Source organism: Micromys minutus (genome assembly GCF_963924665.1).
Source record: "Micromys minutus genome assembly, chromosome: 22".
In the NCBI taxonomy this organism is placed as follows: Eukaryota; Metazoa; Chordata; class Mammalia; order Rodentia; family Muridae; genus Micromys; species Micromys minutus.
In genome coordinates, this window is record NC_137957.1 from 18,469,224 (window position 1) to 18,494,967 (window position 25,744).

General features: G+C 41.9%; 1 protein-coding gene across 1 annotated transcript; it reads left to right on the plus strand.

The window, feature by feature from the left end:
• Positions 1 to 1,811: 1,811 nt before the first annotated feature.
• RAB21 (RAB21, member RAS oncogene family) lies at positions 1,812 to 25,278 on the plus strand. Its single transcript, XM_080935054.1, has 7 exons — positions 1,812 to 2,198; positions 13,346 to 13,405; positions 14,158 to 14,265; positions 15,860 to 15,923; positions 19,570 to 19,624; positions 20,102 to 20,190; positions 22,205 to 25,278. Exons 1-7 carry the CDS (start codon positions 2,046 to 2,048, stop codon positions 22,345 to 22,347), a joined length of 672 nt encoding a protein of 223 aa, XP_080791180.1. The 5' UTR covers positions 1,812 to 2,045; the 3' UTR covers positions 22,348 to 25,278.
• The last annotated feature ends 466 nt before the right edge of the window (positions 25,279 to 25,744 follow it).

A 25,744-nucleotide genomic window follows, 5' to 3' on the forward strand; every position in this document is an offset into this window, starting at 1 on the left:
GAGAGAGAGTAAGGATTAAATGTAGACTGCGTAACTTTGTTTTCTAGAACAACTAAATGTAGGCTGAGAAATACAATTAATCCATTATGAGGAATAATTTAGAATGGACAACCGAAGAGTCTCTTTTCAAAGGAAGGTGCTTTTCTTTCTAATTCTGGAAATGATTGTGTGAAGTCCTTGTGGGAAGTATATAAAGGAGTGTCTTCATTAGGTTTTCGGTTGCAGCAATGAAACACCATGAGCAAAAAGCAAGTTGAGGAGAAAAGGATTTATTTGACTTAGGTTCCCATATCACTGTTCATCATTGAAGGAAGTCAGGACAAGAATTCAGACAGGGCAGGATCCTAGAGTCAGGGGCTGATGCAGAGGCCATGGAAGGATGCTGCTTATTTACTTGCTTCCGCTGGCTTGCTCAGCCGCCTTGAGCAAGCCTTCTTATAGAACCCAGGAAGACCAGCCCAGGGATGGCCCCACCCACCATGGTCTGGGCCTTCCCCGCTTGACCACTAATTGAGAAAATGCCTTCTTGCTGGATGTTATGAAGACATTTTCTCATTTGAATTTCCCTCCTTTCAGTTAGCTCTAGTTTGTGTCAAGTTGACATTAGACTAGCCAACACAAGGAGTAAGGTAGATCATATAATCTCATTTATGAAAATAATTTACAAGATAATCTATAAATGATTGATTCTAGATAGACACAATTTTATCCTTGTCCGATTATCTAATTATAGATAATTTTATAAAAGGACCCGATAGCATTCTGTACCAGATTAAAGATACTCCTAACAAGGCAACTTTCTTCAGGAAGCGCTTCTAGGATGCTAACTCAGCTGGTTCCCAAGTATCTTCGTAAAATGTCCTGAACTGCTTCCTGTTAAATGTATTCATTGTGTAGTTGCCCTTGTGTTGTTTCCTTGGTTTAAAAAAAAAAAGTAAACACTCCAAGGACAGATACATTGTATCTAATGCACTGCAGAGGACCGTAAACCCTGGCTACATTCACTGGCTGGTTCAATGAATATAAGTGTAAAATAAGTCTGATGAGACGAACCTTTATTTTAAATGACACCAAATTACAAAATTTCAGAAATACCAGGTTGCTTCCTTGGGAAAGTGTATTTCATGAAATAAAGTGGAAGCACAGGAAGAAAAATAAGCGATCGTCATATAAACCAGACCCATGACAGCAGAGAAGACGGAAATCCCGGAGAAGCAGGGCTTAATGACTGCCCTACAGAGTTCGTTCTCAGCTTGGCTTTTAGGGTTGGGGACGGAGGGAGGTTAAGTCTTCCGCAATCCATGCCCTTAAACCTACAACCGAATCGTAATTCTACCGAGTGTGGTAAGCAGTGGTAAAGAAGGTACACCATTGTTAGGAAATCTCGGTGAGGAAGTGAGTAGGAGGGATGGAAGGATGTGGGAAGGACTGGGTGGTCAGGGAAGCCTTTCCGGTTTCAACTGAGACCTGGACGAGGACTAGAAGACCTGGCCGTGTGGACAAACTGAAAAGTTCAAGACTCCCGGATTTGAGAGCCCAGAACTCAAGGGCACCTTGGCCGGACTTGGTGTGATGACCCCTGGTGTGATGGCTGTCCGCTTTGGGGCCATTCCTCGGGCCAGACGATCGCGTCCTGGATTCCATCCCATATGACACAGTCGGGTGTGCTCCTCAAGATCAGCTCCTTGGCACCGCGGGATTCCGGGGACGCCGAGCCGGTCGGTGCGGACACCGGAACAGGCCCAGGCTCGCCCGCGGACTCCGCCCTCCGCGGTCACGTGACGCGGGGTGTGACGTAGGAGGAAGGAGACGCCATTAGAGGGAGGAGAGGTAGCTCTCCCCTTGCCTCGGGTCCCTTGACGTGGTAGCCGGGGCCCTTCATTCTGGGACTTTCTCTCGGCCCTCCCAGGCCTCGCCCGCGGGAGGACGCGGCGGCCACCGGGCTCGGCGGGGCGTGAACGAGCCGGGCCCGGGCGGAGCGGGCGTCGCGGCGGTGGTGCGGGGCTCGGCGCGGTGCTGGGCTCGGGCGGCGGGGCAGCGGCGGGATGGCTGCGGCCGGCGGCGGGGCGGCGGCGGCGGCGGGCCGAGCCTACTCCTTCAAGGTGGTGCTGCTCGGAGAAGGCTGCGTGGGGAAGACGTCGCTGGTGCTGCGCTACTGCGAGAACAAGTTCAACGACAAGCACATCACCACCCTGCAGGTGCAGACCCCGGGGAGCCGGGCTGGGGACCCGCGCCCGCCCCTCTGCCTCTGGCTTGTCAACCCCCACCCCCGCCTTCCCATTGCCTTTTGCAATTGCTTTGGGGACAAGCGGGCCCCGGAAGCCAGTAGATGTCAAGACCCATCGTGGGGAGGGAAAGGACCCGGAAAAGGCCCGGGTTCCCGGTGGAGGCTGCGCAGGTCGGGGAGTCCCCAGGCTGTGGGCTGGTTTTCCCCCTTTGATGGGGCTTCTGCTCCGGCACCAGGTGTTTTCACTCTCCGGCCTCAGCATCTCTTCTTTTCTTGCGAAGTGGGAACTTAGATGCAGGTTAGAATTTGCGAACCGAGGTGGTTTTTTTAACTTCAGAGCGTGCTGATGACTAAGTGTTTATGCAAGTTCCATTTTGTCCTGTTTTCAAAGTAAATGGAGTGGTCGTTGGAGATTTTTTTTTTTTTTTTTTTTTTTTTTGAAACGACCGCTTGCTGCTTGCGGGGTTTACGCAGTTTCATTGCAGCCTTCTTGAGTCGGACGTGCGGCTGGCTCACTTATTCTTTGAGGTTTGATCTATCCTCGTTGAAACGTCATGTTGCATAGTAGCCGGCAACTGGTCATCAAACTAAAACTTCTGCTACACATTTTCTTTACTGTCAGCTCATAAAACCCTGGCTTTCTTCTACAGTTACAGTGGAAGAGTATTGAAGTGTTACAATGTAATTGAAAGTGAAACCAGACCATTGAAGGCTCCACGATCTCCCTGTTCTCCTAAAAAAAAAAAAAAATCAGTTTTCATGTGTTAGAAGATAATTATCAATTAATGCGTCTTGATCAGACTGTTCAGAGGCTACAAAAGCTAGTGGACTTGAGTTCGGTCGTCCGGATTCATATCCTAGCTCCATTTATTCCTACAGTCCTGTGATCTTAGGTTAATTGCTTAACCTGTGTATCCCTGGGTTTCTGCTGCTACTGTATCCATAAAGATCTAGGACACAGGGTTGCCCAGGTAAATCCGGAAACGCACTCAGCACCTGAAATGGGGTAAACACTTATTGCCGCTCCAACTTGTACAATAGATCTAAATGAACACATGCTACTGGGATGCATAATCTAATGGGCGTGACATTTGATGGCACATGCTAGTATTAAAGGGCTGAGTGTAGAGTTTGCAAGGATGCTCCAGTTCTGACTCCATGCCTTATTTCTACTCCTCTGTTTTCAATTCCACATAAAGCATAACACCTAGAGAGGTAAATGTCAGGTGGTAATGCCCCAGTGCATGGTACGGCGGAGCCCTGCTCAGCCCTGCTCAGCCCTGCTCAGCCCTGCTCAGCCCTGGCTAGATTTTGAGCGGTTAAGGTTCGATGCCTCTGGAGATTAATAAACAACCCATTTTACAATTCCCTTCGTTCCACACTGGAAGAGAAAAGAGAAAGGTATTATAGTCGAAAACTTAATTGAAAAATTAATTTAGCTCTTCAACCCAAAAACTGCCCTGTGGAGTCCAGTGGTGGTGGCTCACGTCCTTAATCCCCAGACTTGGGAGGCAGAGCAAGCAGGTCTCAGAGTTGGAGGCCAACTTGATCTGCATAGCAAGTTCCAGACCAGCTAGTGCTACTCAGTGAGACCCTGTCTCAAAAGAAAATTGCTTTTAGATTATATGTTTCTTAAGACACCTCAGTGTTAAAAGTCTGTGGAAAGAAGCCAGTGTGAACCACAGGCAGGGTGAGCTGTGGTGGATCTCAGTACCAATAGCATCAGACCGTAGATTTTTATGTAACTCATTGCAAACAGTATGAGGATTACATTACAGAAGAGGTTTTGTTTTTGTCCTAACCTGGAAATAGCACTCTGGTTCCTTCCTTGTAGGTAGCAGTCTACCACCTTGTTGTCAACAGTCTCCCCAGAGAACTTTGATTTGTATCATCTATAAGACACAACCTTTGTGTTGCTTTAATTTCCAAAAGGAGGGGAGTCTGCCTCAGAAGTGGGAGAGGAATCCTTCACAAATTTCTTATCCTTTTAAAGGGCTTTGTGTTTAAAGTACTTTGAAGTCCTGTGTTTAAAGTATTCTTTAGAGTACTTTGTTTTCAAAACACTTTAGACGTCTTGGAGGTCACAGACTGGGAATCCAGCTGAGTGGTAGAGAGCCTACTTAACCTGCCAAAGGCACTGGGTTCATTTGGAGGTGAAATGAGCTGACAGCTCTGAAAACAGAGACTTACTATGCCTGGAGGTGTTCCATGTCTTCTTATGTCTAGTGTCAAACAAGCTTTTCTCTTTGTAGAGCCAGAATCTGTTTTAGTCTCAGTTCTTCCCTCTGGGACTTTGGTCTCATATGACATTCCTTGAGATGACTCCTGTGACCTCCTGAGTCTCTGTCTTGTCTTAGGTAAACAGCTCTGGTTCTTTAATCAGATCTTGAGTGGCATTGGCCATCTTCTACACTCTTCTGGTGTCACACCAGCAGCCATCCTTTCTTTCCCCTTCTTGGTTTCCATTGTTGTGTAAGCTGGGCCCAGACCCATGGTCCTCCTACCTCAGTCTCCGGAGTGACTGGAATTACAGGTACCAACCACCCTCTGGCCCGCTGATGTCCTCCTTTAATTAAAGTGGGGTGCTTTGGGCTGTAGAAATGACCGTCTTGGACTGAGCAGAGAGGTGCAGGTAGTCACTTCCCCTTCTTCTGACACTGTAGTAGTAAAGTTTCTTTGAGTTTCTGGGGAAGTTGTGGCATTGTTTACTACTGGGTCTGTTGTCAACGAAGAAGAACGAATTTACCTTGAATGCTTCAAGAAACTCATGAAACCTTCAGGTTCTCAGTTCTTTGACTTTGTAATAAAGCATCTTTTTTTTTTTTCCTCAACATGCTTGACCTGTTAAGGTTGACTTTGATTTGTACCAGTGTTTAAAGCATGCCAATTTTGTTTTATTTTACTACTTTTTAAGGATGGAAAAGTTTTAGTTCACATTTTGGTGGTACAGTCATGGCAGGGGATGTGGTGACAGGAACTTGAGGAAGCAGCTGGTCACATCACATCTGCAGCCAGGAAGCAGGCACAGATGAATTGTTAATATCCTTTTAAGTCTTGATTTGGCACTCTCTACCCCCACCCCATTTAGGCCAGTGTTCTGTGCTGGGCTCTACAAAGAAGGAAGGTATGGGACCTACTGTCTAGATTAGCTGCTTTTTAAATTTCCTTCTGATTTGGTAAGAAGGCCTTCTATGTTCTCTTCACTTCACAAAGACTTTGGAAGGCAATGGGGGAAGGGGAGGAGCAAATATAAAGCTTGGTACTGGGCTCCTGGGTACTCTGGTGCATGGCCAGAGATTAGGTCTTTAGCTGTTCAGTGTTGGGATTGGGTGATTTCAGAACATCCACGATTCCCTCCTTTTGAGTGAAAACAGTTGCTAATAGAGTTGTCCTTTTTGGGCTGCTACATACAGTAGACACAAATCCTTTAGTGACTGAGACTTGACCAGTTATTCGAGCCTTGATGCTCTCCTATCTCAGTGCATTAACCTTGGCCATAAGGACTGTCATGGGATGCTTGGTCAGGTGTAGATAACAAAATACACTGTGTGTGCAGCATCCAGTTCAATCAGGAAGCCGTATGATAGCGGTAGAAGTAATAAACTCTGAAGTTAGACTGAGTTATGGAATGGTCGTAGTGGCAAACTGGCCCACATATAAAATGGGAATGCTTTCTTCAAAGGTCTCCTAGCATGGACTACGTGTTTCTTTAATAAAAACTCAGTCAGAGAAGTGAATGGGATTGATTTGGCTTGGGTTATGTTGAGAAGTTGTCTTTGGGGGGCTTTAGTGGAGCATGAGTGAGATCCACGCTCATGGCACATGCCTATAATCCCAGTGCTGGGGAGGCAGACACTAGAGGATCTCTGGGGCTTGCTGGACAGCTAGTCTAACTGAACTAGTAATCTCCAGGCTCAGTGAGAGAAGGGGGGCTAAGGAGGCAGCTCTGGTCCTAAAAGCACTTTCTGGCTTTGCAAGAGGATGGAGAGGTTCAGTCCCCTGCATCCAAGTCAGATGTCTCACAACTGTAACTTAGCTTCAAGGCATCTACACCCTCCATGGGTACCTTCACCATCATAGCTGATTATGGTGTCACACATCTGGATCTCAGCATTCTAGAGGCAGACGAAGGAAGACTGAGTTCCAAACCATCCTGGGCATAAAATGAAAATCAGTCAATATTCCTGTGTGTGTGTTTATCTGTCTGTCTGTCTGACTGTCTCTGTCTGTCTGACTGTCTCTGTCTTCCTCCTCCACCACCCCCCCCCCCCCATACACAGAGATTAGGAATATAGCTCAGTTGGTGTTAACTAATTGCTTTGTACATTCAAGTTCTGGCTTTTATCCCTACATAAACCAGGCGTGATGTCACCTGCCTGTAATCCCAGCTCTGAGAAGGGTGGAGATCAGAAGTTTGAGGCCAGTCCAGACTACTGTTTCTCAACAATAACAGATTGACTGAAAAATACTATACGTTTAAATTTTTAGGATTATTTTCATTCTACAAATTTGGCTGGGATTGGCATATGTAGAATTCAGGGATCTGTGTGGTTAAATCACAGGGTGAACCGTGCTTTAGTTCTTAGTGCTGCTGCTTCCAGAGCTGCTCCTTGGTTACTTAGAACTGTAGAATAATTGTATAGGTAAGTTCTCTGGAGCACTTGAAGTTATGGAGTCTCCAAGCTTTGTGTGTGTGTGTGTGTGTGTGTGTGTGTGTGTGTGTGTGTGTGTGTGTGTGTGTGCGCGAGCGCACATGCGTTTAAATGATTGAGTCTTTAGTAAAGTTGACATAGACATTGGGTGAGAGAAAATTATAATTTCTTTCCTGTGGACTACATTAAGATAATGCTGTCGATGCTAAGGAATTAAATTCTGGAATTTGTGTGCATGCCTGTGGCCTTCTGGAGAGTACAACTTTCAGGAATCAGTTTTCTCAATCCACAGTGTGAATTCCGGGCATCAAACTCAGGCCATCAGCTTGCAGCAAGTGCCTTTGCCTCCTGAGCCATTTCATCAGCTCAGGAAATGTTCTTACTTTGTACCTACTGTGTGTTAAGCATTGCACTAGCTGGGGAACTGAAGGTGAGAGGGCACTGTACTAGCAGCCAGCTTTCTCTTCCTTAAAGGATGGTGTCATTTCCATGGTACTCGCCCATTTCTGTGGTGATTACTTCTGCCTTGTGTGTGGTCTTTGTATCTGCACTCCCAGTGACCCTTTTCCTTTTATAGTTGTACCTGTGTATCCTCACTGAAGGAACGGATTGAAGATTATATCACTTTCAACTAATCTCTAAAAAGGAGCAATGTTTCTATTTATAACCAGAGACATCATCTTCCCTTTGGGGTTGTAACTATGGGATTCCTCCTATCTACCCCAAGTCTAGAGTAGGTTCCTGGCTTTTGACTAGCAAAGCAATTCTCTTAGATTGGCTGTTCAGATACTGATTGTGACGGTTTAGCAACTGAGACACAAGACTTAAAATTCCAACATCCCACAAACAGAAATGGTGTGCCATTTTTGCTAAGCCGAGGCTTATGTCTTAATGGAGCCGCCACCTCTCCAGCGCGGCCTCCAGGCTCTGTAGCCTTATGCCATGTATCATAGTTGCTGTCTAGGAATCTTGTTTTTCTTGTTTCTGAGGTTGTTCAGAATGTGTGAATTTTCTAAAAATAGCTCTGGATATCACTTGGCTATTTTTCAGCCAGTCCTTCACAGCATCTACACAGTGGTTACGATATTTAAAGGTACTACCTCTTTACTATTTTACTAGCTGCATGAAGGCCCTAGAAGATGGGGAATTACTTATTTATGTATTTATTGGTGAGATGGCATCTCACCTAGTAGCCCATATAGGCCTGTAACTCATGGTTGTCCTGGTTCTGCCTCCTGAACACTGGGGTTATAAAAGGTGTGCCATCAAGTTGGTGTTTGTTGTTTTCAATAAAAAAGCTGAAGGCTAGAGAGAAGGCTAGCCTTCTGTGAAAGTCCACTTGACACTCTTCATTTGCTGTATGTTATTTGTCCTGGGTGTCTGAGACCAACAGGACACTAACAGGTACCAACATCTATTACCTATCTATTCTGTCTTCCTTTCCTTCCTTTTCAAGATAGAAAGAAAAATGTGGAAGTACTGAAGAATCCAGGTCTCTTTTCTGGTCATTTTTATTCTCTTGCTACCGAAAGGTAATTATGTAATTGTTTGAATTCTTTCCTAAGATTGGGGGTGAGATAGTTTACACTGAGGTTTAGCAAAATAATGTAATTAGTTCTGTGTATAGCATAGTCAGCAAATAGAAATAGGATCATATTTGTTCTTAATTTAGTACCATGCTTTCAAAAAGCCTGTTTATGCTTATTGGCTTATTGGAAGGACCTTCAGATGTTAGTAGACAGTAAAGAACTGTGACAGGTTCTTATGGAAAGATCCTCATTGGCATTTTACTTGTTACTGTGACTTCCCGCCTATGGTTCATGTTTCTTTCTCTCATCCACTAGGTTTTGGGTAAGGTGTGGGGTAATATGCACCAGGTAAAAGTAACAACCCAAGCTAAGAATGAAATTGCTCTTTTTGTTGTTGTTTGTTTGTAGAGACAGGGTTTCTCTTTGTAACCCTGGCTGTCCTGAAACTCACTCTGTAGACCAGGCTGGCCTTAAACTCAGAGATCCACCTGCCTCTGCCTTCCAAGTACTGGGATTAAAGGTGTGTGCCACTACCATTCAGCTAGAGATCTCTAATTTGTAATATCCCTAAGGTTTGGGAGATGGAAGAATACTTGGGGATTCAAGGACTATGGAGGAAGAGGGTAGGAAATATGCCATTACTCTGATCTTTGCTATGTTGTTTCTACCATGAGAAGATTTAGGGAGGTGACTTGGTATCCAGGAACACTTATTGTTCAAATAGAGAATTCCCAAGTTAAGAAACATTTGCTTTCTTGGCTAGACAGTGCAGTGGGAAAGGCGTCATGGAGTCAGACAGGATTCTGCCCACCACACCTACCCTAATTATCTGACCTTGACTGAGTCACTGTATTTCTGCAAATCTCAAATTTATAACTGTAAAATAGGGCTCATCATCTGCCTCACAAGGTTGATGCAAGCATTAAATGAGAACTGGAAAGCATGAGCTTGACAGTCTGTAAACCCCACCCACAGGCCTAGAACCTTCCAAATGACTACTGTTGAATACTCCACTTCTCCCCCTTCTGACAGATGGTACTGGTGGTTTATTGGGAAGTTACCAGCAATGTATAATTCCCTGCAAATGCTGAAATTGTTTTCAGCATAAGCATAGTTTCTAATATTTCCCTTTACCTTTGCTACAATATAACAGAATTAAATACTCTGGTCTAGAATTTTACAACTACAAAGGGTAATTTAATAATCTGGCCAAATTAAGTGCATAGTTTTGTAGAGCTGATTTAAACTCAAATACCAGGATTTTGGTTATTTGCTATTATTCTGATGTGCAATAAACCTATTACTGTATTTTAAAAACAGTGTTTGCTCTTAAAAATACTTACAATGTTGAAAACTTAGAGTATGGTGAAGTGAGATGACTTACGCTGCAGAGAGAACCTTTCCACATGTGGGGGCTGACTGAAGGGGAAAACGGATCACTTTGGTACATGCTTTAGAAGCCTGTCTCTTATTTGAACTAAGATAATTTAGTCCATGGGTCAGTGAGGTGACCCAGCAGCTAAAACACTGACTACACAAGCCGTGCGCCTGAGTTTGGTCTCAAGAACCCAAGTAAAGTAGGAAGCTTTTGGATGAGGACCATGTAAAGGTACTCAAGCCATAGCATGCACGCCCCACACTGCATGGATATGCAAGTAAAAATTAATTTACAAACCCTAAAGTTTCATTATAATGGAACTTTTAGGAACACATTTCTTTCGTGAACTCTGTTACCCTCTTCTAGGCATGTTTGTAGAGGTGTTTATCTACAGTAGCGCCGGAGCGTCTGCTAAGAGCCTTCCTCTAGCCCCTGTCCTAGAGCAGTTTCAGTTCAGATGTTCTTAAATGATCTGGACCATAGATCCTGCTTTGGGACTTGTGTGACCTTGGGCAAGACGTTCTCCTTGAGTCTGAACTTCCATGTCTAAGATATTGGTAATTATTTCTTGACTCACAGAGTGTTCTGAGACATCATACTTGGAAAGCTATTAAATATTGCCTATTTTAGTCTAAAAAGACTGAATAATAAAAAAATGTAATCTAGCTTGTAGAATTCTTATATCCTGAAAAGATAAGTTATAGTGCAAGACAGTGATGCAAGTTAGGTTTACAGAAAGTATAGAATAGAGGAATTCAGTATAGAATGCATGCACCGTGGAGGCGTGGGTAAGCTACACAGTACATTGTCAGATTGTAAAGGGAGACCAAGGACTGACTGAGGTGAGGCCAGGATAGACACCCATAGAAAATATGAAGATTAATATGAAGGTTTTAGGGGAGAGGTGTTGGCAGGGAGACAATTCTAAGATCCTAAACCTTAGAGAAAGCATGGCATAGTGGTGTGAGCCTGCGGTCATGGCCTCTGAGGAGACTAAGGCAGGGGCAGCAGGTCATCACTGGAAATCCGTGCCAACCTGTGCAGTACAGTGAGACTCTCTCCTTAAACACGAGCACATAACCGCACACACCAGATTGGAAGACTTAGACCTTAGTGACTTGGAAAATGTGATCAAAATACTAAAGTTGGAAAACAAAATTTCCAGGGAAGATGGATTAATTTAGTTTTAGATGTATTTGAGAAAAAAATTCACAGAATTTGCATTTCTTCCACAAGGCATTAGTATTTAAACCATGTTGGGAAGGTTAGAATTTAAATACATTGTGTACATAGTAAGGAACAAAGCTGAGATTCAAGTTGAAAAATCACTTTTTTGGCTGCAAAGTAGGAGGAATCCTACTTTATTAAGTTGTTTTATTTTATTCAGCAATTCTCTTAAAAAAAAATAAGTGTGTTTCCAGTGCTTTAACCCTTTAGCACTTCTCCCTGCCCTCGGGTATCTGTCTTAACAGGTGCTTCTTGGGATATAGACATTTCCCTAGGGAAGAAGTTGCCGAGTTCTGTAGAGAAGAAACCCAGGAGTGAGAGAAGGCAAATGACTTAGAGAAGTGCTTATGGAAATGCATCTATCCAGCCTTCCCTTTGACAGAACTGTAGTAAGTTCATGTGTATTGTGGACAGTAGAAAGCAGTATATACGACTTTCCAAATATACCTTCCCTGTGTGTGTATGGGCGTGGGCCTTGTATTTTTGGATCAGGTTTTATTAAGACCTATAAGGGGTAGGTGTTAGGATGTGGTCCTTTTGGCATGTGGGAAGCCAGAGGTTTAATAATCAGCACTGTCTAAGCCAGGCTTATTGCTGCATACATGTAATCTCAGCTCTTGGGAGATAGAAGCAGGACAACCAGGAGTTCAAGGCCATCCTTGTCTACATGGTGAGTTTGAGGCTGACCTGGAATACTCGAGACTCCTGTCTCAAAAGAAAGGAGGGAAAGGAAAGATCTATAAGGGAAAGCTCCTAGGATGCTTAAAAATTTTTTTGAAGATTTTTAAATTTAATTTTATTTTATGTATGGATGTTTTACTCACATGCAAATCTGTGTACCACTTGCATGCCTATTACCCATAGAGGTCAGAAGAGGGCGCCATATCCCTTACAATGGGAGTTACAGGTGGTTGTAGTCTGCCATGTGAGTGCTAGGAATGGGACCCAGGTCCTCTGTCAGAACAAACTGCTCTTAACCACTAAGCCGTCTTTCCAGTCCCTTTATAGGGTCTGTAAAAAGTTCCATGTGTGTCTTTGGGATTGACCTCAGGCCGGAGGACTCAGTGCTGAGCTCTTTCATTTGCTGAGCTGTCTTTCTGAGTCACAATCCTAGGGTCCTTTGATTTAGCCTTAGCTTCTTTATGTGGTCTCACTTGGCACTGAGTGTGCCAACTGGAGTTCCCCTGTGGGTGACTTCAGGTGGTGTAGGCTTCAGAGGCTTTGTTTAGTGGGTAGGAGGTACTCCACCTACTCATCACCTTCCTTCCAACGCCACCTTTCAACCCAACCGGGCAAGTGTTGAACTTCCTTCCTCAAGTCCCCTTATAGTGTCCTTGACAAGATCCCGTTTTAGTCAGTGTCACAGTACACTGTCATCTGTCCCTCAGTCTCCAGTAGCCTATAAGAAAGATTGGTGCATAGCCTTTCATTTCTGTGACAGGGTTATATGTTAAACATTTGAACTCTAGGCAGAGAACCATTTTGAGCAATGATGGGTATCTTAGTGATCTTATAGACACTCATTTTTACCAGAAGTAAGGAAGATTTAATTAAATTAAATGCTCTAGGAAACAAATCATTGCATATATGGAAAGAGAAAAGCAGACACCATTTTCTTAATGTGTTTATAAGTGTGTGTGTGCACACACACTCACATGTCTGGGCATGGTGGCACATGCCGTAAATTTCAGAATTTGGAAGGCAGAGATTGGAGGATCTCCATGAGTTAAGTGCTAGCTTGGTCTACATGGTGAGTTCTAAGTGAGCTAGGCTACACAGTGAGACCCTCTCTCAATTTTTTTTTTTTTTAAGAATGCACGTTGTGTGTGTTCCACAAGGTCTGTGTGGGAGTTAGAGGACAACTTTGGGTGTCATTCTTGACTTCTACCTCTGAGATGTGACTTTCTGTGTAGGCCAGGCTAGCTAGCCAGGGAGGCCAGGATTTCCTGTTGCTGCGCCCTGCATATGTTTAAGTGGGTTCCGGGATCAAGAATTTGGGTCCTCATGCCATGTCCTCGTCACACGAGAAGTGCTTCACCCACCAGTGTTTTTCCTGCTCCGTTACCACCAAGCTAAGCCCTCAGCACTTCTTACATTCTCTTAGTCTTGATAACTCGTTCATAAACAAGATACGTTCTTCTTAGAGTATGAGTGATATTTTGTCTTTAGTGAATAGTTGGCAATAAATTAAAAACTCAGGGATTACGATTTCTCTTTCAGACAATCTAAGTTTGACATGGAGATGATTCATTCATGTATGGCCAGAGGAAAGGACATTATTTTATTATTTTATAGGAAACATTGTTTAACACGTATTTCCTTCCTTTTTCAGGCATCTTTCTTAACAAAGAAGTTAAATATTGGCGGGAAAAGAGTAAACCTTGCCATATGGGTAAGTATTCAGAAATCTTTGTTTTAAGACAGGGTCTCACTGTGTAGCTCTGGCTGTCCTGAACTTACTCTGTAAAATAGGCTGGTGTTGAATTCAGAGATCAAATCTGCCTCTGCCCCACTAGTGCTGGGATTAAAGATATGCACCACTATGCCTGGCTTCAGAAATATTCTAGTAACTAACTCATTTGAAGAATAGGAATTTGGATTTTAAATTCATTTTTTAAATAAATAACTATCCAAAACCATTTTTTAAATTAAAAAGATCCTAAAATCTAGTTAAGAAATCTATTTGGTGGGGGCTGAAGAGATGGCTCAGTAGTTAAGAGCACTGACTGCTCTTTCAGACCTTAAAAGACAGAAACAAATTTATGAGGAGTACAACTTTATATCTAATATTGCCGTTATAATTTTTTTCAGTCTCAGTAGGGTTGGGGTTGATGAGGCTGCCTTGCTTGCATTTGCACCAGAGTAGCTAGTGGAGATCAAGAAGTATTAGCAAGTGGTCCTGAAGATCCTCAGTTTAGAGCAGAGAGTGTTCTAACCATGGCCATGTAGCTCCTGAACTGGTCTGTTAGTGTTAGTGTGGGTGGGAGACTTCGAGGAAGGGAGGGAGAATGACTTCTGTAACTATGATGCTTCAATACCTGGTTCTTCTGCACCTTGTTTTGTTTTCATACAGTCTTTTGGGTTTTCTGTTTAGCAGCCATATGCTTTTTCCTTTTGACCTACTAAGCGTTTGTTCTTTTTTAGGATACAGCAGGCCAAGAGAGGTTCCATGCATTGGGTCCTATTTACTACCGAGATTCGAACGGAGCTATTTTAGTTTATGATGTAACAGATGAAGATTCTTTTCAGAAGGTATTCTATTCATTTCCGTAGATGACTTAATCGGAAGGACCATGCTGACTGGTTGGTTGGTTGGTTGGTTAATTGGCTGATCTCTCATTTATATGTCTGCATTCGCCTACTTTTTAAACAGTAAAATGTACAGTTTGAACATGCATGGTGACCATTCTTTGTCAAAATAATTAGCTCATATTGGAGTATTAGTGGTTTATTATAGCATTCTCAAATAATAGAAAAAGGGAAATAATTGAAATTAAGCTTAAGAAAAGTGTAGAGACTTTATTTTTTAACCTTTAAATAAAAACTACTTGCATTTGATTCCATGCATACTGGCCACCTAAAGCTCGGTGTGTCTCTGCATGGGCTGCCTCCTCATAAAGGGGAAGAAGCAAGAGCATACTCAGGTCTAAGTCCCGTCCTCTCCCACCACAATTAAACACCCTGTAGGAGTGAACTTTAAAAGAGAGTGTTTATTTTTCAAGTTCTTTCCTAAAATGTTTTTAAACCCCTGTTCAGATTTATACTGTAAATGTAGAATATTTCTCCTCAAGACAGGATCTCACTATCTAGGCCTGGCTAGCCCGGAACTTGCTATGTTGACCAGGCTGGGCTCTCATAGAGAGCCCCTGCTTCTGTCTCCCAAGAACTGGGATTAAAAGAGCAAGCCCTTTGCCAAATGTAGGATTTTTAAGCTTATTTGGGACCAAAAATAAGTCACCTGTGGACGTTCTCCATAGTCATGATGAGTCCCTGTGTCCTTCATTGGGTCATTCCTCTGCACTTTTGTAGAGAGTAGCCACTTAGAACATTTATGTCATAGGTACAGATGCAGAGTAAATGTTTACCATATTGTAGTGGAATTTTTCCAACTTACAGATGTGTATTTAAGGTGAGTATATATGCTTTGTGAGACTTGATTGTGTATAAATTTTACTATAAGAATTGAAAGCAGGTGTCATGGTTCTTTATCACTCTGTTTGATTATGATTTCATTATTGTAGTATTTAAGATTAGCACTGTTAATTGCAGTTTATGTTCCACTGTGTCCATGGCTGAGCTGCTTCCATAGTGGATGTTTATTGTTACTGTGATTGTCCTCACCCAGAGCGTCTCACCGGGGGATGACAAGAATCCGGAGACATCTTTAACTGACACCATGGGCTAGCTAGTGATGCTGTCTTCAGGTAGTAGAGGGATTCCACTAATGGTCACATACAACATAACCAACCTCACAACAAAGGGCTGGATCAGCCACAGTATCAGTTGTGCCAACAGAAAGCTTTTGTCAGATACTAAGTAATAAAATCTTATTTTGCCAGCCACACTTTTCTTCTTCTAAAGGCTACAACACAATAGTCTCTACTAGGAATCAATAAAGGCTTGATCAAAAAGAATGGTAATATCCTCCTAAGTCCGAAGTGACTCTGTTACAGATGTCTTCATATCAGATCCTGTACTTCACAATGTTCTGTTCTGGCAAATAGCTTTGCTTGAAGGTATGAAAATTTGTAATTAGAGCTGTGTTTTTATACACCCATAAGGCTTAGGTGTTGTGGAACTAATTCCAGTAAGATCTGTTGTCATGTTTGCTCTGTTTTGTACACAGGTAAAAAACTGGGTCAAAGAATTACGGAAAATGTTGGGAAATGAAATCTGTTTGTGTATAGTTGGTAAGTACTAGTACTGGTTTATTTTTAAAGTTTTTTGTTTCTTGTGGTTATATATTGGGATCTTTTTGGGTGGCTTGTATGTAAGGTTTCGATCCCCAGAACCACTGTTTGACAAAACAAATAATTATAACTGCAGATCAAACTGTTATCAAGACAGAAAGATAAAAGTCCATCACTATTCCACAGTGATCATGAACCAGAAATAAGAAAAAGTGCTAATGTAAGCAGAGGAAAAGGAGAAAAACTGAAATATCAGGGAAGAGAAAAGAGCAAGAAATAGGGACAGTAGAGACCATGAAAAAGTTCCCAGTAGTGAAAAGTGTGAGAACAAACGTAAAGAACCGTAAGAAGGGACCCAGAGGGAACCCGTGGGCGGGCACAGTCCCCACAGCTGGAGTGCAGCCCTTGGGACCCAACTCTGCTAAGCTGTTCTCTGGCTTCCACATGTGTGCTGAAGCATGTTCCCCTTGCATGCATGCATCGTGAGTATATGATACTAATTTTTTATTTAGGTAGTTTTTCTATAATGCAAAACCCAACTCCAAAGTAAAACCTCCAATAAGATGAAGCTAGAAGTATAATAGTACATGTGTGTTGGAGCAGTAATGATAAATGTATGCAGCAAAATATATGACACACATAGAGGGTGAAAACAGGAAAGGCTTTCAGAAATATGGTAGAAGAAAATACTGCCTATGATGTAATGAAAGAGGAGCTGGAGAGACGGCCCAGTGAGGAACACTTGACTGCTTTTGCAGATGTTGCAAGCTTGGTTCCCAGAACCCATGTCAGGGGCTCAAAACCACCTGTAACTCCAGTTCCGGAGGATTTAGTGGCCTCTGACCTCCATGGGCACCTGCCACCATCATACATGCTGCACATAAACTAATATAAGCATACATATATACATATATATATGTATATATATATATAAATATATATATATATATATATATAAATAATTAAATCTTTCCAAAAGATGTAATGAAAGGAAAAAATATATGAAAGGCAAAAAAAAAATGTTGAAACAGCTTCTTTCTTGGTTCTCAATAATTATAGAATTCTATTTATATAGGAGAAGGGAACTTTAGTTGAACTTGCAGGATCTCTCGTCTTTTCTACTGTTTATGCTCGCATTGAGCCGGTAGTGGACAAGTGTCTGATGCTCACTGGAGCTAACAACACTTAGCTTTGCATTCTATGGTTTGGTCAACATCTCTTCGCCTCTCCAGCACATAGTTTCCAGGGTGGCTGCCTTAGCTGAAGGGGTTGTCCCCCAAGTGCATTGAGATCATAGGAAGCAACTACAGCACTGAGATCTGCCAAGTCTAAGGACCTGTGCATCTGTTCAGTATGACAAGTACCACTGCTCTGCTGGGAGGATGAGAAGGATGCCGCTGTGGGAGCTAGTGGTCCAGTCAATTTTCAGACGACACCACTGTGAGCAGATAGAGGGCTCAAGAGGTTGGTTTCCGCACCAGCATGGGGCTCAGGCCTGCAGATCCGCCAGTTTAGTATCAGTCCACGAGATCTGTTTTGGCAGCTGACCGTGGGGTTGCTCTTTCCTGTAAACTTCTGTCCCTGGACTGAGCTCCTGCCTTGCTTACTTGTCAGCATCTGGTCCTTCTGCTCTCTGAACTGCCTTCTAGGGCTCTGGCCACCAGGCTGCTGCAGATTATTAATTTGAGCTTCCCTATCCTCTGGTTCCCATTATTAAGTTCTTAGGGTAGCTCTTGCTCTCTGAGTCATGTACCATGCATGAGAAATGGGAAACTCTCCATGCTGTCCACCTTCCAGAGGAATCACTGGCTCACAAACCCCATAGCTGCTGGGAGGTGTTTGAGGGCTGTGGGCTCATCATGGGGAGGAATGCTGGAATCCTAGGGATTTTAACAGCCTTGTCAACTCATGGCTTTTATATAGACTGTGGTTAACAAAAGCTTCATCTCCTTTTCAGAAGTATTGGTCAGTCAAGTTTCCTAAATTCTAATATAATGAAATTATTTATGTACGTATATTACACATCTAGAATGCATGTGCATATATGTGTGTGTGTATATACACACAAGCACATATGTAGAGAGAGACAGAGAAACAAAGATGGTCATTATGAACTTTGCCTGGCCTGAAACTCCCAGAGATCTGCCTGCCTCTGCCTTTCAGGTTCTGGGATAAAAGGCGTGTGGCAGCATTATCTGGCTAGACTTATTTTATTATTTTAACTTATATGTATGTGGAGGGGTGTGTACATGTGAGTGCAAGTTCCCACAAGAGCCTGAGGCCTATTCCTCTTGGAGCTGTAGTTAGTTAGGTGTGAGCTCACCAACATGGGTCAAGAGCTGAGTTCTCATCCTCTGGAAGAAGAGTATGCTCGCCTAACCACTGAGCCATCACCCCCAGCCCGACAATGAAGTTTTGTAGGAGATCTGACACCAGGTGGTGCTTCTTGTATTTATCGGATGAAATAGCTTGCTTTTCTCTCTGATTACTGTCCAGTGTACTGCCTATACTATTTATTTGATTGAATTTTTATTGACGAACTGTAGTGTAGAACGTGAAATCAATGAGGTTCTTGTAGCATTGTGGTTCAGAGAATAGAGTTCTCTGCTGACGTGGTTGGTGTACACTGACTTTTAGTATTTCCCGCTCACACACTCATCCTTCCTTTCACTCTTTGTTGCAGCTCAGAGTTAAGTATTCCGATTGCCTGGGGTCTTCAGTAAAGACCTCTGCACTTGGACTTCTCAGCAGTGAACATTTCCTCTCTCATTGGGTGCTGCATTTAATTCATCATAGGGTTTATTTTATTCTGTCTAAAAGTTAAAATGGAAGAAAGGAAACTTTGTTTCAAGTGTGCTTCCTTAGGGTTCTTCCCCCATTCTTCCCTGTTGTTTCTGTGACCTTTGCCCTCTATCCAGCCCGTTCAGCTTCTGTCCACTACTCTATAATAAGACTCTTTGTTTTTGTATTGTTTTCTTTTTCAGTATCTTAAATTTTTGTTTTTTTTTTTTTTTTAAGCAAAGTTTTGGCTTAGATCCATTGTTTAAGGAAAAATAAATGTACTCTTAGTAGTTTAAAATCTATATGGCATATATAAATTACCTTGTAAAAGATCACTAAAATTGTTTTATAAACAATATACTTAAAGCCTCTCTATGGTGGAGGAGTACTTAAAATCCATTAAAATTTTTAGTAAAACTAGTTCATATTATTAAATAAAAAGAGTTCTAAGATACAAGCTTACTATAGTTTAGTAAACCAACAATTACATTTAATTATTGATTGGCTTTAAGTTGTTTGGGAAATAAGGATTTTTTTCTTTGTTTTTTAAAACCATGTATACATACTTAAATTTAAAAGGCAAACTATACTTTCTAGTGAATCTTAGCCCCTGCTGGGCCTTATGGTCTCTTTGGAAGGGAGATTATTTGCCTCTGACAGGCTGAGTGTTCAGGGGGCACCTGCACCGACCCGTGTGCAGGAGGTGAATGACAGGCAGCTCTCACATCTTCCTGAAGAGACATTTAGAGGCGGATGGGGAGTCCTGCTATAAATTTTTCAAACAATTAGTCACAGTATATTTAGGATTGTTTAATTTTATCAAAAATAAATCAATATTAAAGATGGTTTCCTTTTCTTACATTAGGTAATAAAATAGACTTGGAAAAGGAGAGACATGTCTCCATTCAAGAAGCAGAATCGTAAGTGTCCTGCTGTCTGATGGTTGTGCTCCCAGTGGGAGAACACGTACTGTGCACTTTGATCACTTTGATGGTGAGCTTACACAAACCCTGAGGGGGGACTGAACACTTGCTCTCAGGAAGTGTGTTTGCACTTCAAAGTGGTGGGCATCTGGCAAGAGTAAGTAAGGTTTTTTCTTGCATTTTGTCTTCATTTCACTAAAACTGTGAGAAGTATGTGGGGGAGTGATATCAGGATTAATGCCGGGAATCACAAAGACTTCTAAGGTGTTTGTGTTCAAAATCAGTGTATAAAACGTTCAGTCCTATCATGGTTTTTCTTTCTAAATTTGGTTCAGTATATAGAGAAATGAAATAGCTAAGTAACCTTAGTGTAACTAAAATTGGATAAGTCAGTAAGTCAATAAAGGTAACTTTAGTCACTAACATTGTTATTGTAGAATGCTGTGTCAATGACTTTTTCTCCCCTTTGTTAAGGTATGCAGAGTCTGTGGGAGCAAAACATTATCACACTTCTGCTAAACAAAACAAAGGCATCGAGGAACTCTTTCTTGACCTTTGTAAAAGTACGTATATGCACATTAGTACCTTTAAAATGGCTTTTAAAAAAACTGTTATTAATGTTTATACCCAGGAATAGTGGCACATACCTTTATCCCAGCAATCAGAAGGCTGAGGCAGGAGGATCTCTTGAGTTTGAGGTTAGCCTGATCTACATAGTGAGATCCAAGCCCTGCCTCAAAAAAAAAAAAAAAAGAAAAACTGTTTTAAAATCTTGAGACTTTTGTCTTTCTTAAGCAATAACTGATGGTTTGTTTCATGTGTGCTAATGTATTTAAAATGTCTCTGTGACTATTTTTTAAAAAGCAAGGAAAATTTGTGTATTAAAGTACATTCAAGGGGCCGAGACAATCTCACGTTAGTAAAGTGCTTGCTCTGTAAGCACACAGCAGACATAAGTGCCCCTGCCTGTGCCTCCTGTGTGCTGGGGTCAAAGGCTACAGCACTTACTGCCTGGCAGGTTTTGTTTTTATTTTTATATATTTATTTATCAATGAATTTATGACTTTTGTCTTATATAAGAAATCTTGCCTGGCAGGGTAGCACACAGCTTTAATCCCAGCACTTAGAAGGCAGAGGCAGATGGAGCTGTGACTTTCAGGCTAACCTAGTCTACAGAGTGAATTCCAGGACAGCTCTATCTGGAAAAGCCAAAGAGATAAAGACAGAGAAAAATCTTTAAGCCAAAATGACAAAATCCCCCCCCCCCCCCCCCCCGTCTTCCTCTGTCCCAGTTATGTGAGATAGAATCTCACTTAGCCCAGGGTAGCCTTGAACTCTCTATGTAGCAGCGGCTGTCTTTGAACTCGATCCTTCTGCCTCCACCTCCCATGGAGTGGGCTTGCAGCCAGCTGCCAGCTGTCCACTTGGTGTGCTGTTGTTTCATTTTGTTTGTTTTTCTGGCCAGCCTGGGACTCACAGAAATCCTCCTGCCTTTGACTCCTGAGTTCTTAGACCACTGAACCCAATTCATCTAATTTGATACTATGTTCCACACACATGGATATTTCTTTTTTACATATATACATATACATTTTTACATTGCCTTTTTGTTTTTAAAGATGTGTGTGCGGGTGCTTTGTGTGAGGCCAATGGGCAGCCTCCTTCACTCTCCACTCTGTTCAGAGTCCAGAGTCTCTGATTCTGAAGCTGCATTTCCTGGCTAGGCTACAAACCAGCAAGCCTGAGCCACCCTCCTGTCTCCATCCTCCTTGAAGCCAACAGGGCCTTCGTTGGGATATTACCTTTTTATATGGGGTCCAAACTCCAGTCCTGCAGTGTAATTGCTGAACCATTTCTCCACCCCTTAAGTTCTTTTTACTCTTTCAGACACCATTGGCTTTATAAAATAATACATATATTACTTTAATTATACGTGTTTGCATGTTTGTCTGTATGGGGATGTGCTCATGAGTGTTGGAGGAAGTCAGGGCAGTTGTCAGCTTCCAAATGTAGGTGCTGGTTCTGCTATACAAGCAGTATACACTGTTAACCGCTGAGTCGTCTCTCCAGCCCCTCAAATACCATTTTTCCTGTTTGTGTGTTTGTTTGTTTATTGTATGTGAGCACACCGGAAGAGGGCATCAGATCCCATTACAGATTTCTGAACCACCATGTGGTTGCTAGGAATTGAACTCAGGACCTCTGGCAGAGTGTTTTTAACCACAGATCCACCTCTCTAGCCCCCAAATACCATTTTCTTAAATAAGTCCTGTGCCTCAATTTTAATTTCCTTGCACTAGGAATAAGTTGAACTTAACCTGCTTTTGATAGTTCTGGAAAATGTCAAGGATTATACTTAGTGTACAGTGTTTATTCAGACAGAGAGCACCTGTTCTCTGTCACTCTCTTGTGGATGTTATAGTAGTACATTTTAGTTTTTAAAGCTGTTTTCTTGAGCTGTCATAGCGTTCAGTGTGTAACCTTGAAAGACTGTTGATGGGAGGGAGGGAGGTTCTCCCAGCCAGATGTTGAGATTGCAGAGACCTCAGGGTCTCTCACCTTTGCTTTCTGTTTCAGGGATGATAGAAACAGCCCAGCTGGATGAGAGGGCAAAAGGCAATGGCTCAAGTCAAGCCGGGGCTGCAAGGCGAGGCGTGCAGATCATCGACGACGAGCCTCAAGCTCAGAGCGGCAGCGGAGGGTGCTGTTCTTCCGGATAACTGCCCACACCTGTGAAACTCAAGACAAAAGAGAACTGTGGGTCATTGCCCTCAACATGAAGACTGCCATATTCCAAGTCACATCATTTTACCAATGGAGTCATAGAATTAACAGTATTTTCAATTACGTTTATAACACTGCAGAGACCTTAAGTGCTAAACTTAGTGGAGTTTGTGACCAGAGAATTGGCATTTTCTACAAATGTTAACAAAGCAATTACCAATGGCCTTTTTACATATTTTTTCTTTAATGAGGAATAATATGCATGTAGAAAAGACCTACTTAAAGGCTTCATTTATATTCTTTTAAATCAGATCTTTATTTAATAACTTATATATGATGTTGGAGTGGTATACATTTTGCAGTCCTTTGTATTTTGTGGTCGTTTGAATTGTATCACTTCTAATCAGCATACTGTTTTTGTTTGTTTTTTTGATTAGCAGATACGTGAAGTTCTATTTTTGCAGGGTTTGCACAGGCCCCTAACTGTCTACTACTTTGATATAATCTATAAACATCCTGTATGCTGAGCTGGTAAAAATACATTGTAAATTACATATTAAATATTTTATCTGCTTTTCCAAGCGCAAGGTGCAAAAATATATACAATTGTCTTATTGATGACTGTAAGGTGAATTAACCGTTGGCGATAACACCGAGGCTTCTTGTCTGTTATGACGCTCCTCACCCTTCTCTTGTCTTGCCGTGAAGGTGGCGTGTTTAAATGTTCACACACTTTACCTGACTTACTGCTGTTGTCACTTCCCCTTTCTTTTTCTTTCTTTTTTGCCTCTGTGATCCAAAAGTTGCATTTGCCTTTTTATTATTAGACAAGACTTTTTCTGCCAATGTTGTCTTACAATGGTTACCTTAGAATTTGAGTGGCGTTTGCCAAGCTTCACTTTTGCAACAACTTGGGGGTTTCTGTAGGGCTTCCCAGGAGATGGCTTCCCTGGCCTGAGAAGACCACGGCGTATCTGTGTAGGACGCGAGTGCTGATTTACGCTCCGGTGGCAGCATTCCTGGGTGTCCTGTGTGAGGACATGTTATTTGTTATTGCTTGTCAGAAATAAACAGAGGAAGTTGTATTTCATTTTACAAGAGTTTTCCTGAGTTTCTATGGAAGGATTTTGTAATGCAGTTATAGCAAACACTGGAAAGATTTTATTATAAAATCATAATCTTGTTTATTTTGTAATTAGTCCCACACAGAATTTTTTTTCTTTAGCATTGGACTAAAATTTGTTCATTTAGAAAAGAATTGGGCACTGCTCACAGAACAAACAGATTGTGGAAATTAACATAAATTGTTCTTGTTCTAATATATATATATATATATAATTTCTCTCTTTGGCAAACTAGTAAATGTTTTGTGTAAGATAAGATGGAATGGTCCCTGGATTTCCTTCTTCTAGGAAGTAGAATATAGTAATGCAGTTGGTAAGCAATTCTGAAGATATGAGGAGGTGATGGTCACTGAACGAATGCTACCAGAGTCTTAGGAGTAGCTTAAACCTTCCCCAATAGGCTGAAAGCTGAACGGCTTCTACCTTACTGTCTAAATCATAGGAACTAAACTTAGTTTTGTGTTCTCTGAGCGCTCCCTTTAGATTTACTTGTTTACTCACCGGTTGACCTTGCCAAATTCAAAATGCTGACCTCTTTGCTGTGTGCCTAACGACGGTCAGAGTGGAAAGTCAGGAGAATGAGCTACAGTTGTGTTCCATTATGAGCTGACTGCGCTGTGCCACCCTGGGTTTCTTGGAAAGTTAGTGTCCATTAGTGTCCATGCATGGGCTTAAGGAGCCGCAGAAAGCAGGAGTCACTGGAGGATTTGTTCCTTCCCTCTGGACTTGTCTGGAAAAAAGACTGCTGCCAATCCTACTGTTATAGATAGGAAATATACTCTCCTCATTGGAATAGAACTCTCTCTCTTCCCCTCCCCTCTTCTAACTCTGTGATCCATGCTAATTCAATAACAAAGATAAGTAACGTGTCGTACCTACTGTGCTGTGAAGCACGGAAGATTTTAAGTCAAATGAGGTGAAAGAAAACTGGCCAGGACCAGTCCACTGTGGGCATGTGTAAGGGAGCCATGGCAGACTGAGTGGCAGGGTTTTCCTGATACTGTCTTCCTTCTGTTACATCTTTCTCTTCCTAACAGCAGTGCTCCTAGGAAAGAGTACAAGACGTGCTGGGGGGAGGGGGGACTCTTCACAAGTGTATGTACCTGTCCCATAAATTAACGCTGGCTTCACACAGTCATCGCTATCACTGTTATGTTAAAGTGTGCAGTCCATTTCCTCTGTGATTATGCAAGAATAGTGCTTTTAAAAATGTATTCTGCAACCGTTTGGGGGTAAACTGATCTGAAAAAGAGTATCATGTTATATGAAATACATGCTTTTTGTGTTTGTAGTATCTCCTAAGAATACCCTAAAATTATGATTGTTACTATATCATCTTTTTTTAAAAACATATTAGTTCTAAATTATTGCTTTTTTTAGTTTAATTTTCTTTTTCAGTGTTAGAGAACAATTGTGTTTCTTCTTCCCCCCTTCTTTCCCTCCTATTATCATTAGCCCTCCCTCCGTTTCTCCTCCTTGCCTCCCACTCTCCACCCCACTTTGGTTTTCAGAAATAAAAGATAAAATTGAGGAAATAGAACTCTATAGCTCAACAATGTTTATAATTACATTGACAAATACATTGCAATTACTGAAGTTTGTAGATAAGGCAAGATACACATTATGTGCCAAATAATTAGAGCATTAGAAAAAGTAGATGTGATACTGTTTCTTTTAGTATATGGTTTATCATTTTCTGTTTTATAAATGCTGTCAGGCTTCTATACCATGAGGCTTCAATATTTATTTGTAGATGATATAGGTGGCATTTGCAAAGGTAAATTATATTATCACTTGATGTAGTTTGATTTTTTCTTTTGACTTCTTTGTAACCATTTGAATGTAGAGATTGTGTAGGAAAGGCTGTAGATAGTGGTGAGCAATAGGAAGATGGCAAAGAGACTACGAAGAATCTAAAGAGACTGCCTGAGTAGATCTTTATTTTACATAGTTGGCTAAGTTACACAATGCATTGCCTGGGTTTCCATAATTAAAGCGTTAATTCACTGAGTTGCATGTTGCTACAATGTTGCTGTTGTTCATTAACACCTGTAACAGTAATACGTTTGGTGTTATGAACCACACATGCTACATTTATGTCTTGGATTTGATGACCTTTCGAAAGCCAGTTAATTACAATTTTGAAAACAATTTTTTTCTGATTGCATTTTGGCATTATAATATTAAAGTGAACAAAAATTGCCCAAACTTTCTGTGTAGCTGAGGATGATCTTAAATTCCTCTGGATCTTCCTACCCAGACTTCTTGA

Coding starts and splice junctions, on each gene's coding strand:
- RAB21 (XM_080935054.1), top strand. CDS start 2,046: ATGGCTGCGGCCGGCGGCGGGGCGGCGGCGGCGGCGGGCCGAGCCTAC. Junction 14,266..15,859: donor ATGAAGATTCTTTTCAGAAG/GTATTCTATTCA, acceptor TTTTGTACACAG/GTAAAAAACTGGGTCAAAGA. Junction 20,191..22,204: donor CTTTCTTGACCTTTGTAAAA/GTACGTATATGC, acceptor TTTCTGTTTCAG/GGATGATAGAAACAGCCCAG.